General features: G+C 38.2%; 1 protein-coding gene across 1 annotated transcript; it reads right to left on the bottom strand.

Moving 5' to 3' along the window:
* Nucleotides 1-449: 449 nt before the first annotated feature.
* LOC121910727 (glutaredoxin domain-containing cysteine-rich protein 2) lies at nt 450-8,461 on the bottom strand. Its single transcript, XM_042432025.1, has 5 exons — nt 8,405-8,461; nt 7,733-7,916; nt 6,684-6,793; nt 3,399-3,626; nt 450-1,572 (listed from the first exon to the last, which is right to left on the bottom strand). Exons 1-5 carry the CDS (start codon nt 8,459-8,461, stop codon nt 1,399-1,401), a joined length of 753 nt encoding a protein of 250 aa, XP_042287959.1. The 3' UTR covers nt 450-1,398.
* Nucleotides 8,462-12,684: the final 4,223 nt, after the last annotated feature.

Here is a 12,684-nt window from a genome sequence, read left to right on the forward strand (position 1 = left end):
ATATGATAGTGACACTTCTGACTGATATAAAGCTCAGTAAAGAAGTAAGACTTGAATCCATGACTCAAGCACACTGCTGGTGAACATAAGCTGACTGTGTATGAGCTTTACTATTTTGTGTCAACTAGACTTGCTACATTCAGTCTTGCCATTTCAGTCTTCATGGGCAGTTGGGGCTGTTGATGTGCAGAAATAAATGAAGAAATATACAATGCATCCTGCTTTAGTCTGAGCCATATGATAATCCAGTGTTTATAACAACAAAATAAATAAAGCACAAGCTACACTTTAAACCAGCAGTTGTCAGGCACAACAAAAGAAGAGGCATTGAAAATTAAGTAGGCGTTTTATTTCATTCATATACCAAAACTGTCTGGATAAAGCTTTGAATAAAGTTCGAATGGCAATAACCTGAGAATGAAACTATCAATTAAAAAAACATCTTCATAATCACATCATTTAACCACCTAAACTGGCCTACAGTACTGCTGTCATCTATTTAATGGTTCTCCTTTGTCTTCTTATCTCTATCTCATCTTTACCTCTTTCACAAGTGAAAAGTTATTAAAGTGATAGTCCACCCAAAATTGATATATTTATACTCTGTAGGCTTGAAATGTGGTGTAAAAATGTTGTTGCTACGGTCAGTTTGAATTCACATGGCTAAACACTGCTTCTGCATCACGCTACCACCTTTCTCAAAGCAGTAGTGCATTTATCCATGTCATGGTGGGGTGCACTTTAATTATAATCTCATCATTTATGCTGTTACCATTTATTAAACAGTCTCTTTTTGTCTTGCTCACTCTGATCTCTCACTTGGTCTGTATTTCATTTTCTCTTTTTCCATCTCAGACTCTTTTCCTTCTGTTTTGAAACAAAAAAAAATGAAAGCATCAATTATCCTCATACAGTACATCATGCTGAGATATAAAAGGCTTCATTCTCTCCGGTGAACAGAGAAGGGAGATAGGAATAAGGCAGCTTACCAGTAGATAAAATGAATGCAAAATGTTTGCATCACTTTAATTTAAATGATAACTCCGTTGTAGAACCAAGGTTTTTATCAAGGAGAGGGGCACAGATGCAAAATAATGTGACAACAAAAAAGTGATTATGTGTTTGTGTTATCACAAGCCATGTTCACTGCACACAGTAATTGTATTTTATGATTTTGTGCCTGCTGCACAGTCACAATTCCCCTTTCCAATGATGGCTTATGTTTCCTAGTAGTGCTTCGAAACACCCCACCAAGAACATTTTGGATTAGAGCAATATTGCCGCTGAGACAATTCTGACAAACCGATAGCGCATCGGACACACTCTTACTCATAGCTACACACTCTCATTCTCTCATTCACTCTCTGTATGCCAAGCATGGATGTCAGCCAAATGCTGCTATTTGCTGGAGCAGGACTGGCATTTCTCCAGACCATGGGGGTAGCAGGCCTGGCAACGCAGATCACTGATGGACTCATTGAAGCGGTTGGCCAGCATGGACAGCTTGCTACCGTGACACAGAGAGCATGGAGCGCAGCCTGAACCGCCACAATGCTGGCAGCTGTCGGCCTCCTGGAGACAGAAGAAACACATTAGAGGAGAGAAGAGGAGGAGGAGAAAGAGGAGGTGAAAGAGAGGAACTGTGAGGTGAAGCAAAGGGTAAAAAGGGGAGGAAGAGATGGGAATGGGTGAGAAGGGCAACGAACATAGGAATCGAGCTTGAGTTAAGTTGGGCAAGTTCACAGAGAGGGGAAGTTTTGTCAGCCATGTATATTAGATATCACATCAAATGTATCACACAGCTATATTGAATACTAATATCTGATTGGTCATTAGAGGTTAGTTTGGGATTTGTTACTTTTGAATAAGATACAATACATCTGCTTTGCGTGAGAAACTGTTTTTAAACATTTTAACATATTACTCATTTTTACACACCAACTGTTTCAAAACTGATTAACTTGCAACACCTTAAGCCATGTTCATAAACAGCCAGCATTAACACAGCTATTTAGTTTAACGGGCCTGCCTGCTGGCAAACAATAAACAACATTAACAACACAGAGGATTTTTTCAGATATTATTTTCAATCCAGTGTTGTAGCTGTGTAGCAGGATTATGTTGAACCAGCCAGTCGTTTTTATAGCCAGCAGGTTATTAATGCAAAATTTACAATAACAAGAAGCTGCTTGTAGATTATTGACACCATGAGGATAATCACAAGAGATGTGCAATAAGAATACCGTGCATCTAAATCTTTCAAATGACTGGATGTCGTGATTCACAGTGAAAGCTCTGCACAATGAGATCTGTAGATTTTCCTAAATAAACAGGACAATAATTCTGGAAAAATATGATGCTTAAGTTAAAAGTGTAATTTTTTGATACTTCAGGTGCTACAAACTAGATGCCATTCAAAGTCAGTAACAGTGTTGGAATAATAATCCACTCAAGACTCTTACACAATTCAAGCAGACCACTTAAATGCTCTACAAATAGCATGTTAAAAACACACATAGTTGTGTGTCATTATAGTCCACGACTGGATAGCCACATGGCTGCGATAAAGTGATTGATCCACTATATTGTGATGATAAGCTGTTGTAGCGACTGTAGAAAAGGGGGGTAAACAGATGCAGAATTTGTGCGCATACATACAAAGTAGAAATCAAAACCGTGTGCTAGAAATAAAGACAACGAAAGATGAACTACTTTGAAGTTTGAGAAACAAAGGCAAAACATGATAAAGGAAAGAACGTAACAAAGAGCAGTGAGATTGCTAAATAATGGGGGAAAAAAAAAAAGCTGAGAATGAACTTTTTTTTCAAGAGGCAGAGGAAAATGAGAAAATAACGAGAGAGGTGAGAAAAGGATAGAGGGAGTGCGAGGAAGAGAACAGTAATCAGCAAAGGAGGTGAGAGGGAGGGAATAATAGTGAGCCGGGTATCCTTGCAGGCTGATAAGTGGCAGGCAAATGCTGCAAGGGCAGAGTAAAACTGTGGACTCATCAGTATCTGTTCACAGTTGACAGATAACACTAGGACAACGGGATGGTGGTTGTTGCAGCGGGAGGGGGAACGAGGAACAGAAAAGAGAAGGGGTAGAAATAAAGTGGACAATACAAGGGAACATGGAGGAGATTGTGAGATGAGAGCAAACACCCCTCTGTTCACAGTTTCAAATAACAACAGTATGGCTACACATACAATCCTGCAGTCTCTTAAAAGCAAAGAAACAGTCAGGAAAGGATGGCTGAAAACATATGCAGAGAGAGAGAGAAGGGGGGGGGGGGGGGGGGGGGGGGGGGACACATGGTGAGATCGAGAGTACCAAGCAACAGAGATGGGGTAATAAAACTCTACTGCACCACTGAGAATAATTTGGCCAAGCACCATTACCTTGGTGTCTGTGTTGCTGATCTGTTTCTCCTCCTTCTCCTCTCCCTCCTGTGTACAAAGCGCTTTAGCCCTCCTCCTGCTCCCCCTCTCCCTGGCCTTTGGGTATCCCTCCAAGTCCACAGGGGGCACTACATGGTGCCGCAAAGCTTCAGGCTTCCTCGGTGGTGCTCTGATGATGCGCAGATTGCTGGTGTAGATGATTATCTTGCCGAAGTCCAACACTGAGGACTGAAGGAAACAGAAAATAGAAAATATTGACAACATCTGGTGCATCCAGATGCAAGATTAAGTATTTTAATTATGCTCTGCTTGTGTTAGATATGTCCTATATTTCCCAGATTTCATTCCAGCAACACTGTGAGAGAGTGTGCCCACTTCTAGCTGTTGCCTTTACAGTATGTGTGGGTGAGAAGAGGTTTTCCAGTTGAACGCATGCTGAAGAGTCACACTCCTTGTGCAAAACTAACATGCTTCATATGCTGTGTTCTGGTCTGTTGAGGCATCTGGTGGAGGAGAAAAAGGATTCTAACTCCTCTTTTAACACAGATTTTTCATCTGCATGATTGTCAAACACAATTATCTGGAGCCTGGAGAGATGCCGAGAAGCCCTTTGATACTGGCAAAAATAGGATCTATTGATGTTTATTTATTTATGTCCTCATCCATTCATTGCACTTATTTTCTTATTGCATTTCACTACAGTTGGTTATCCATGGGAACAAAACAACCACATTGGTCCAGAGATGAAATGCACATTACTGATAACTATTTTTTTGTTATGGGAATGTACAATAAGAAACCTCCACCAGCAGAAACAGTAACTTCTTTCCAGAAGCTGTTGCTCTGTACTAAATAGCTGGACTGTACTGTTATCAAACTGAACTTTACATTTTACATCCCTCATTTAATCTTTGCACTTGTCACTCAAATTATCAAACTGGACTTTACTTCGTACATGGCATTCCACCTCCGCTGTTATATAATTTAATAATTTATTGCACATGTCACATTTAATTTTTGCACTTGTCACTTTCATATATTTCATACCCCTCATTTCTTCCTCTATAGCACAGTCCATGTTTCTTTTGCACAGTCAATATTTCATTTCAAGTTTTATATCCCATTTCACAACTATTATAATTCTATTCTGTAAATAGATTTTGCTTTTGCTATATTTTCATTCTTTATTCTTCTATGTTGCATTTGTGGGAGAAAACACCAAGACAAATTCTTTGTATACTTGCATACTTGGCTAATTAAACTGATTTGGATTCTGAATATATGTACTATAAAGGGCAGCATTTTGTCACCAAGGACTCAGTGGTATCTTTGCTAATCACTAACAGCATTTCTGACTTTTCCAAATTTACTTTCTGTTAAAACATCAAGAAATGAAACACAGATGAAGAACATTTTTGCTTCAGTGAATCTCTCTTATTATAAAACAGACAGAGGAAAGCACTAAAGGCGTATAGCAAGGAAGTCAATAGACCTTGCACAATAGGGGTTCTCCTCTAGCACCACTGTGCCATTCTTTCAATGATGCCCACTAATTCCAGATTGCTGTCATCCACTGATAAATGTGATAAATACTGGCCTTGGTCACCAGGACAAGCATGACTTTGTTTAGAGGATAAAAGAATGAAGCTGACACTGAGCCAGCAGGCAATGTAGCTGACCTCCCTCTCAGCACGCTGCACTAATGAAGCCACTGTCACAGCAGCTCAGTAAAAGTGTATTTCTCCTGTCAGATGAACAATTTTGTTGGTGTTGTTGTTCCTCTTTAATTGTTGTACCATTTTCTCTGAGCAGCAGTTGATGCTTTAATTACCCAAGGATCTGTCTCATTTTCTATTTTAAATCTTGATCACTTATTCTGTTCTAAAGTTGCATGAATTAATTATCAAATTACTTTGTGTTTGCTGATAATTGTGTACATGTTTATTTTGGTGTTTCTGTTTGGTTTTCAGCATATGTAGACGTGCAATGCTCTGTGGGGTTTAAAAAATAAAAGCCAACTCTTTCTCCGAGAAGCTGTGATACTTTCTTATTATCATTCCTTTTATGTAAGTATGTCCAAAGAGACACTGCATACTGATTATGCTCCAAAATTAGTAATTTACCATTGAAAGAGTGCCACAAACTCCTAATTATAATTTAAGGTGTTAAAAGACTTCTTCTGTAGGTGTTGTTGAGATAGCAAACAATGATTCTAGCATAGCATGTATAAATAAGTACACGTTGAACTGACAATGTTTCTTTAGTGCTAAATTGCACTTGAAATTAATACAAAGTACAAATAATCCAAAGAGCCTTACAGGAAAGATAAAATACATGAATCCAATAAACTTCACATGCCACCATGCACATAAACACAGACACACACTGGATCACATCAAGTGGCCAGGCACAGTTCAAATTCAATGATGTTGAAATGTGTTTTACTTTGTTTAAACTTTCAACAGACTAAGAAGACACAACAGAATAAAGAGGGGAAATGCTGAATTCTGGGAAGCTACAGAAAAGGCTCTGACACCATTTGATTTTCCCATCAATTTTTGTGCTCATTTGATTATATGATTTTAAGCTATTAGAGTTCGTGGAGAGGAAATCAAAAAAACATCTTGTTACCCTTTAAATAAAAATAGATGCAGTACATGAACTCAGTTACAGTTTTTATGAACCTCATCTTTTTTAGAGATGTTGAAATTTCAAAATTTCAAAAAAAAAAAAAATCTCTCATTATAACTCAAACAGTGCAGAGGGGCCCATGCCCTGTGTTAGACTGGGCATTGGGGGTGTGCAGGTGTGCAAGGTCAGGGCTGGACCCCTGGTAGATGGGGCACAGAGGGAAAGAGGGCACAATCAGCATAAATCTATCACAGGTGTCAAAATTAGGATATTGCTTCTTTGACCAGATAATAGACCTCTATTGTGAGGAAAAAGATCATTTGTTTGCTATTTGAAAAGGGCAATTCGCACACACATAAATTATCATCAGGATGTTAATGATACTGTTCTGTTTCAGTTTAGTATCACATAAAATAAACCATATGTTGCCATGATGGGCATTTTAATTAACACACAACACGACAATTGAGAGATTATTTTTCCAGTTCATTTGAACTGCACTAACAAATTAATTAAGGCAATTAAGACACATCTTACCACTTCACATTCAGACAGTGAAAACTGACAGTTCTATTGGGGAATCATTTTCTCTCTCTCATTTTGATTAATATTAAACTTCAGCAAGAATCAAAACCATTGAGCTGCATTGCTTACTTTGGCATCTCCATCTGCTTCGTCAGTCTTGCCTGCAGCAGGCTTGTAGCTTCCCATTCCTCTGTACACGTTTATCCTCTGGGCAATGAGCCCTGTTGGAGGATAGACACCTGGATACAGAATAAAATATGTTCATGTCAAGGTAGAGTGTGAACCTGTACCAGAGATTTCAGACTCAACTTCTGGTTTAATCCGCAAACAGCACATACTTTTTACTATTTTTGGCAGTCACGCTAGTCCTCTGAGGACTGCAGTGATCAGTCAACCCCATTCATAATTTATCAGTTACCAGTTTCTACCTACCTAACTGTCACAACCCAGACTAGCTGTGTTAGCCAGCATAGCATCCCAGCTAATAAATTTTGTGTCTTACTGTACTATATGCTAATTATATTTTAAAAATCTAACATTGCTCAATATTTGAGCATTTCCACAGTTTGATAGATGTCTTGCATGTGCCTCTATGATTCCTTGCTTGCTAACTGCCAAAGTAGTGAGCTATATTTTATTTTAGCTGCCATTCTGACTGCATCAACACTGCAGAAACAATGTGTTTCTTATACAACTGGATGAGAGAACCAACAGTTTCAGCTCAGCATGGGCTACTTCTCCATCAATAAACAAACAATGGCTGGAAAAAATACTGTATTTACTGTATATAGAGCATGCTGATGTTGATGTCAGTATAATGTAATCTTGAGATGTTCACCTTCAACATCACAAAGATTACTGTGACACTTGCTACTTGAGATGTTTGAAATCACACTGGCAGTTTTTGTATGCACACACAGTAAATGTAAACACACTAATGCATAGCCATTTTCATTAGTGTAAAGCAAAAACATGCTCAGGCGACCGTGCCCAAAACAATCTCATGCAAACCACTGCACCGCATAGGCTGGAGTACCATATATAAATGTAATGTACAGATTTTGTTGGTCTCCATGGTTACCTGCTTACACGCAAGCCCTAACAAACAAACCTCAATGCAGTCATGCATATTAAGTAAGACAGTCAGTACAGGATGTTACACAATGATAACAACCGACCCTGTTGGTCCCCATGAGCATCCTCAAATCCACAGAGCTGCTCCATCTCAAGGTGACTGGGTGGGATCTTGCGGTGGACGAAGCTGTGAGGGTATTTCTCCTCTGGACTGTCCAGCTCCTGACCGTCCTCATACACGTGCTTCAGGACCCGACCACTGTAGGACGATGCCAGCTTGAACCTGACCTGTGGTTTTGAGTTAAATGAGACATGTTTTTACTCCACTCCTCTAAAGGTTTTTGCTGAGAGGAAGCATTGACATGTTAAGTACTATATGGAGACAAATTTGTATTGCTTGCTAGCATAGAAAAGAGGATTTGTGAGTTGAAAAAAATGCTGTTTGATCTGACAAGAGAAGTGCATACAAACATTTGTAGCATGTCAACATACAAGCTAACATCCAGTCTCATTCTCACCTTCAGTTTGCAGTTTAACAACATCACATGAACTTAGACACAGAAAACTATCTTCAACCTCAACAGCTTCATCTAGTTATGTGCTAAAATGTAAAGTCAATATGCCACTGATAGTAAAACTATTGCATATAACAACCATTTAAACAGAAATCTTGGTACCTAAATTTACTTATGTTGTATTTTCCTCAACAAGGCGCATTTATAAAAGTACTTCAAAACCCATCAAGTTGAACAAATGTGGTCCCATAAATGACTCACCTTTCTGGGCTTGGTGCCTTCATAGCGTTGATTCAGTTTTCTCTGGAGTTCCTCCATGGTGACTGATTGAGGAGGGGACGCAGAGGAAGTGTCAGTCCATCCAAAAAGCTCCTTACTTGGGGCAAATTGACATCAGTTGGACACCGTGGTGCCTGGTGTGATGAAAGGATGCACGGATGGATGGATGAAAGAATGGATTGATATGCAACTCGATGGAAGCACGGGATATGAGAGCCCGACTGAAAAGCTGTGTGTAAGGAGTGGGTGGAAGACTAGATGAGATAAAGCTCTTTCCGTGTTTCCTGCTTCTTGAGTTTGACTGTACCTGCTGTTTTAAGGGACCCACCTTTCTAGCTCCCCATGTTAAATTATTCACAGCTAGATCGTGTGTACAAAAGCGTGGTTGAGAAACCAGAAGCTCCGCCATCAAATAATTATGATCACCAGAATAGAAGGCAGTAGAAGCCTGTGTGCAGCTCTGTGTTTGTGTGTGTAAGGAGAGAAAGAGAGAGTGAGGCTGTGTGTGTGTGTATGTGTGTGTGTGGGAGTTGTTAGATAGTTGTGGGACTGCCAGTCTTTGGACTGGAGCCGAGTGCATCAGTGTTGAAAAGTAAACATGAGAATTTATGTCTGCCGTTGTCACACTGAAAACCTTTATCAAAACTCTAATCAAAATATATACTAAGCTTAGAGTTGGATCAGAGTGAATTTTTGCATTCCTAGTGTGTGTTTCTCTGTATCGTTCATATGTGCGTGTGGTTGAATGTGTGTTTCTGTGTGTAACGGATGTGTCTGTGCAAGGTGAATAATATAGTTCTTAGTTGAGTGCTAAAACGTCAGAGTGTTACTTCATTACTCAGTGGAGTCTGAGTCAGTCTCTTTAAAAGTCTAGTCTAAAGAGTCTACTATAGGGAATCTCAGGTGTTTAAAACAAAAAAAGATTATTTCATATACCTAACTGTCTTTTCTCAAGAAGACAGTGCACAGGGACCTTGTCTAGAATCAAAGAAGACTGAAAGATAGATCAAATAGACTTACAGCACAAATGAAAGTCCTTTATGTAACACTGACAAAACAAGAGAAATAAACTTCAGTACGGACAAAAAAACTTATCTGTAACTTGCAATATCTTGTGGATCTACCCTTAAATGCTGTCATCATTTCTGGGGATGATGCTTTCAAGAAACATTTTATGTAAAATTCAGCAAGAGTGATCCAGTATTTGCAACATTTCCTCTTATAGGCACCCAATGTACTAAATGTAAATGACTATATATAAAGTAAAATGAAAAATATTTCAGCTTAGATGGGTAACACGGATAGAAAGAATATTATATTTTTACTGAACTAAGTAAAACTGTACAGTTAAGTGAATTAACTTACAGAAAAGCATTTAATTTTATAAAGAAATCCTGGAAAGCACACAATTAAACTGTTCTCCATCCTAATTCTACAGTGTAATTATGTGAAGTGATGAGTCATACAATTCGTGTTTTAACTAAATTACCATTTGCTAAGTGTTTCTCTAATCTAGCGTAATGGCTTTAATTATTTGGTCAATTACTATCCTTATCTTGTATTTAACTTTCAATAACCTACTAGTGTGACAAATAGGAAGTGTTACCATGCATTAGACAGAGTGTAAAGACTCATAGTGTGGTAAAGTCATATTAACTTACCTTTAGTAATTATATGCAGAAGCATTAGCCAATTCAAGTTTTAATAAACAATCATTAGATTCATACTTTATAACTCATGACATGAAATTGTGAAATGAGACTTTATCTCATACACTAGCATGCCAGTGAGCAATTTAATGAAGCCAAAGCATGCATTTCATACAGGTGAAATCATCTTTCAGTCTTTTATGATGAAAGTAAAGATAACAAATATGAAAACTGACTTACTGTTCAACCATGGCCACCAGTAATTGAGAGAGCAGAGTAGCCTTTTCCTGTTAGACATACAACAGGCCTTTTTAACAGCAGACATTTTGATACTGTAGGAAAAACACAGGTGCTACTAATAGCATTAACTATGGCTCTGTTCTATTCAAGTGTCCCAGTAAGCCATGGATCATTGTCACACTGGAACAATGAGCCAGCATGCATAATACCAGGACCCTGAAACTGAAGCAGCTAAATGGAATTCAGCCATAATTACTTTTATAATTTACACCTGTGCTTTTTATACTGTGACATTATTATACTCAATAAGCTGAATGAGATCAATTTTGACCAAACATTTGTACTTTTACAGTCAAATAACTTTTGTCAGGAATCTTTCCTTTTGAAATTGAAATGCTTATATGTAAAACACTTTATGGAACGAAAAAGGAACTCACCGTCTCAGTTTATGAACTTGAAATCATGTTTCAATGGACAGCTCTCTAATTTGGTAGTGCAATGTACTGTCTGGGAAGCAGGGCAATGCTGATAAACCTTGCATTCTCAATAAAATAAAAAATATCCAAAAAGTGGGTTAGGCCTTTCATAAGAAATTGTTTTTCTTTCTCATGAAAGAAAGAACCACCCAGGTTTTTAAATTTTATTCTTTGCCATTTCCAGAATTGGCCTGTGTGACTCTAATAGGCAATGATTCATGCTCACACACATCAGCATCCTTTTAAGCACAATTTTATCACTATTTCAGAGACTAATTTAAGATTTTAGTCCAATGTGTATGTGTGTTTACATGTTTTTTCATTTGTGAGCGCCTGTAACATCCAACGCATAAATGCATACATGTTTGAATTATTCCATTATATTTGGAAAGTTTTATTATCTATATTTTGAGACTGCGAATTAGCAACTTTTTCTGCATCTTCGAGTGGCCATTTTGCAGAACAAACATTAATCTAACAAATGGGAGTCATTAACCCCCATGCATGTCGAGATCAATCTTATAATTATCCTTACAGATGACTGGAGAGCTGAGAGAGAATGGAGGGTTCAAAAAGAGAGAGAAATAGAGAGAGTGAGAGGGAGAGCAATGCAAATAGACAGAGACCCTCGCTTGTCTTTTCCCTGACCGAAAGTCAGCTTAATCAGATATCAGAACAAGCAAGTATGGTCAGTCAAGCGAGAAATTGTTTTGGGTGCATTGTTTAATGCAGTGGTTCTTAAAGTGTGGTCCGGGACCCCAGGGGTCTGTGGGGGGTTCCAGGGGGTCCCCAGCAAAAAATAACACAATGACAGAATGTATGACTATTTTGGTCATGGGTTTCATACATAAAATAAAAATCTTATCAGATTTGGGGCCCTTTGACAAAATCTTATCAAATGGGGTCCGTGGTCTAATTTGTGTCAGTTTAGGAGTCCTTGACGTGAAAAAGTTTGTGAACCACTGCTCTAAAGGTCATTAGTGGATGGGATGTAAACACAGCTGAGAGGAAGAGGAGGAGTACTCAGACTGTATTTTCTTACCATAATTGCTCTGCTACAGCTTCATGTCTTACAGAGAAGTTGCTTAAATGTAACACACAAAAATAGTCAATTTTACTTGCAGATGCACAATTTCCCAATCTGGTATTTTTTATGAAAGACAAATATTAAATCCCCGAGCACACGCTCTCTTTTGTACATTTTCCTGAAAAGGTTGAAACTGAAATGTGTGCAGGGGTCTTGTAGCAGCAAACAAACAAAGATAAAAGTGATCTCTGAACAGGGGAGCTGGGAAGAGAGCACTATGAGTTCTCCCTATGATGAATAATGGAAATTAGTGACAGGTTGAAGCACTTGGGTTAGTAATACACTGTGCAGAGAGCCCCAGCCACAGGCTGTCATCTACACAATTATTAGACCAATTATAATGCTTGATGGGAAAGGGGGAAGAGAGATTGGGAAAGACAGTGAGGATGAACAACAAACGTGACACCTCAGGGAACTCATTTGCAAAAATTGCATAATCATAAAGTACATTTCTAGAACTTTGCAGACTTATTATGGAAGGTATTGGCAATAGAGGACAGGATCTGCAAAGAATTCATTATCAAAGTTAATAAAATCATGACATTTGATTTCCTCTTCATTGTGTAACACTTCTGCTTACATTATTCTCTTCATCAGAAGCCAGTTGCAGATTTATGCATCACTACATTAAAATAGGTTCAACACACACACTAATTCTTAAATAGAAATTAGTTTTTACTAAATATTTACACTTACTAACTGCCAGGTATAAGTGTTGAGTCACTGACTGAAAAAGTAATAATGTGGTCAGTATATCTAACTACAACTGCAATTATATATATTGGAAAGGTTTTTAATTACATTTCACAA

The sequence above is a fragment of the Thunnus maccoyii genome, chromosome 13 (genome assembly GCF_910596095.1).
Source record: "Thunnus maccoyii chromosome 13, fThuMac1.1, whole genome shotgun sequence".
Lineage (NCBI taxonomy): Eukaryota > Metazoa > Chordata > Actinopteri > Scombriformes > Scombridae > Thunnus > Thunnus maccoyii.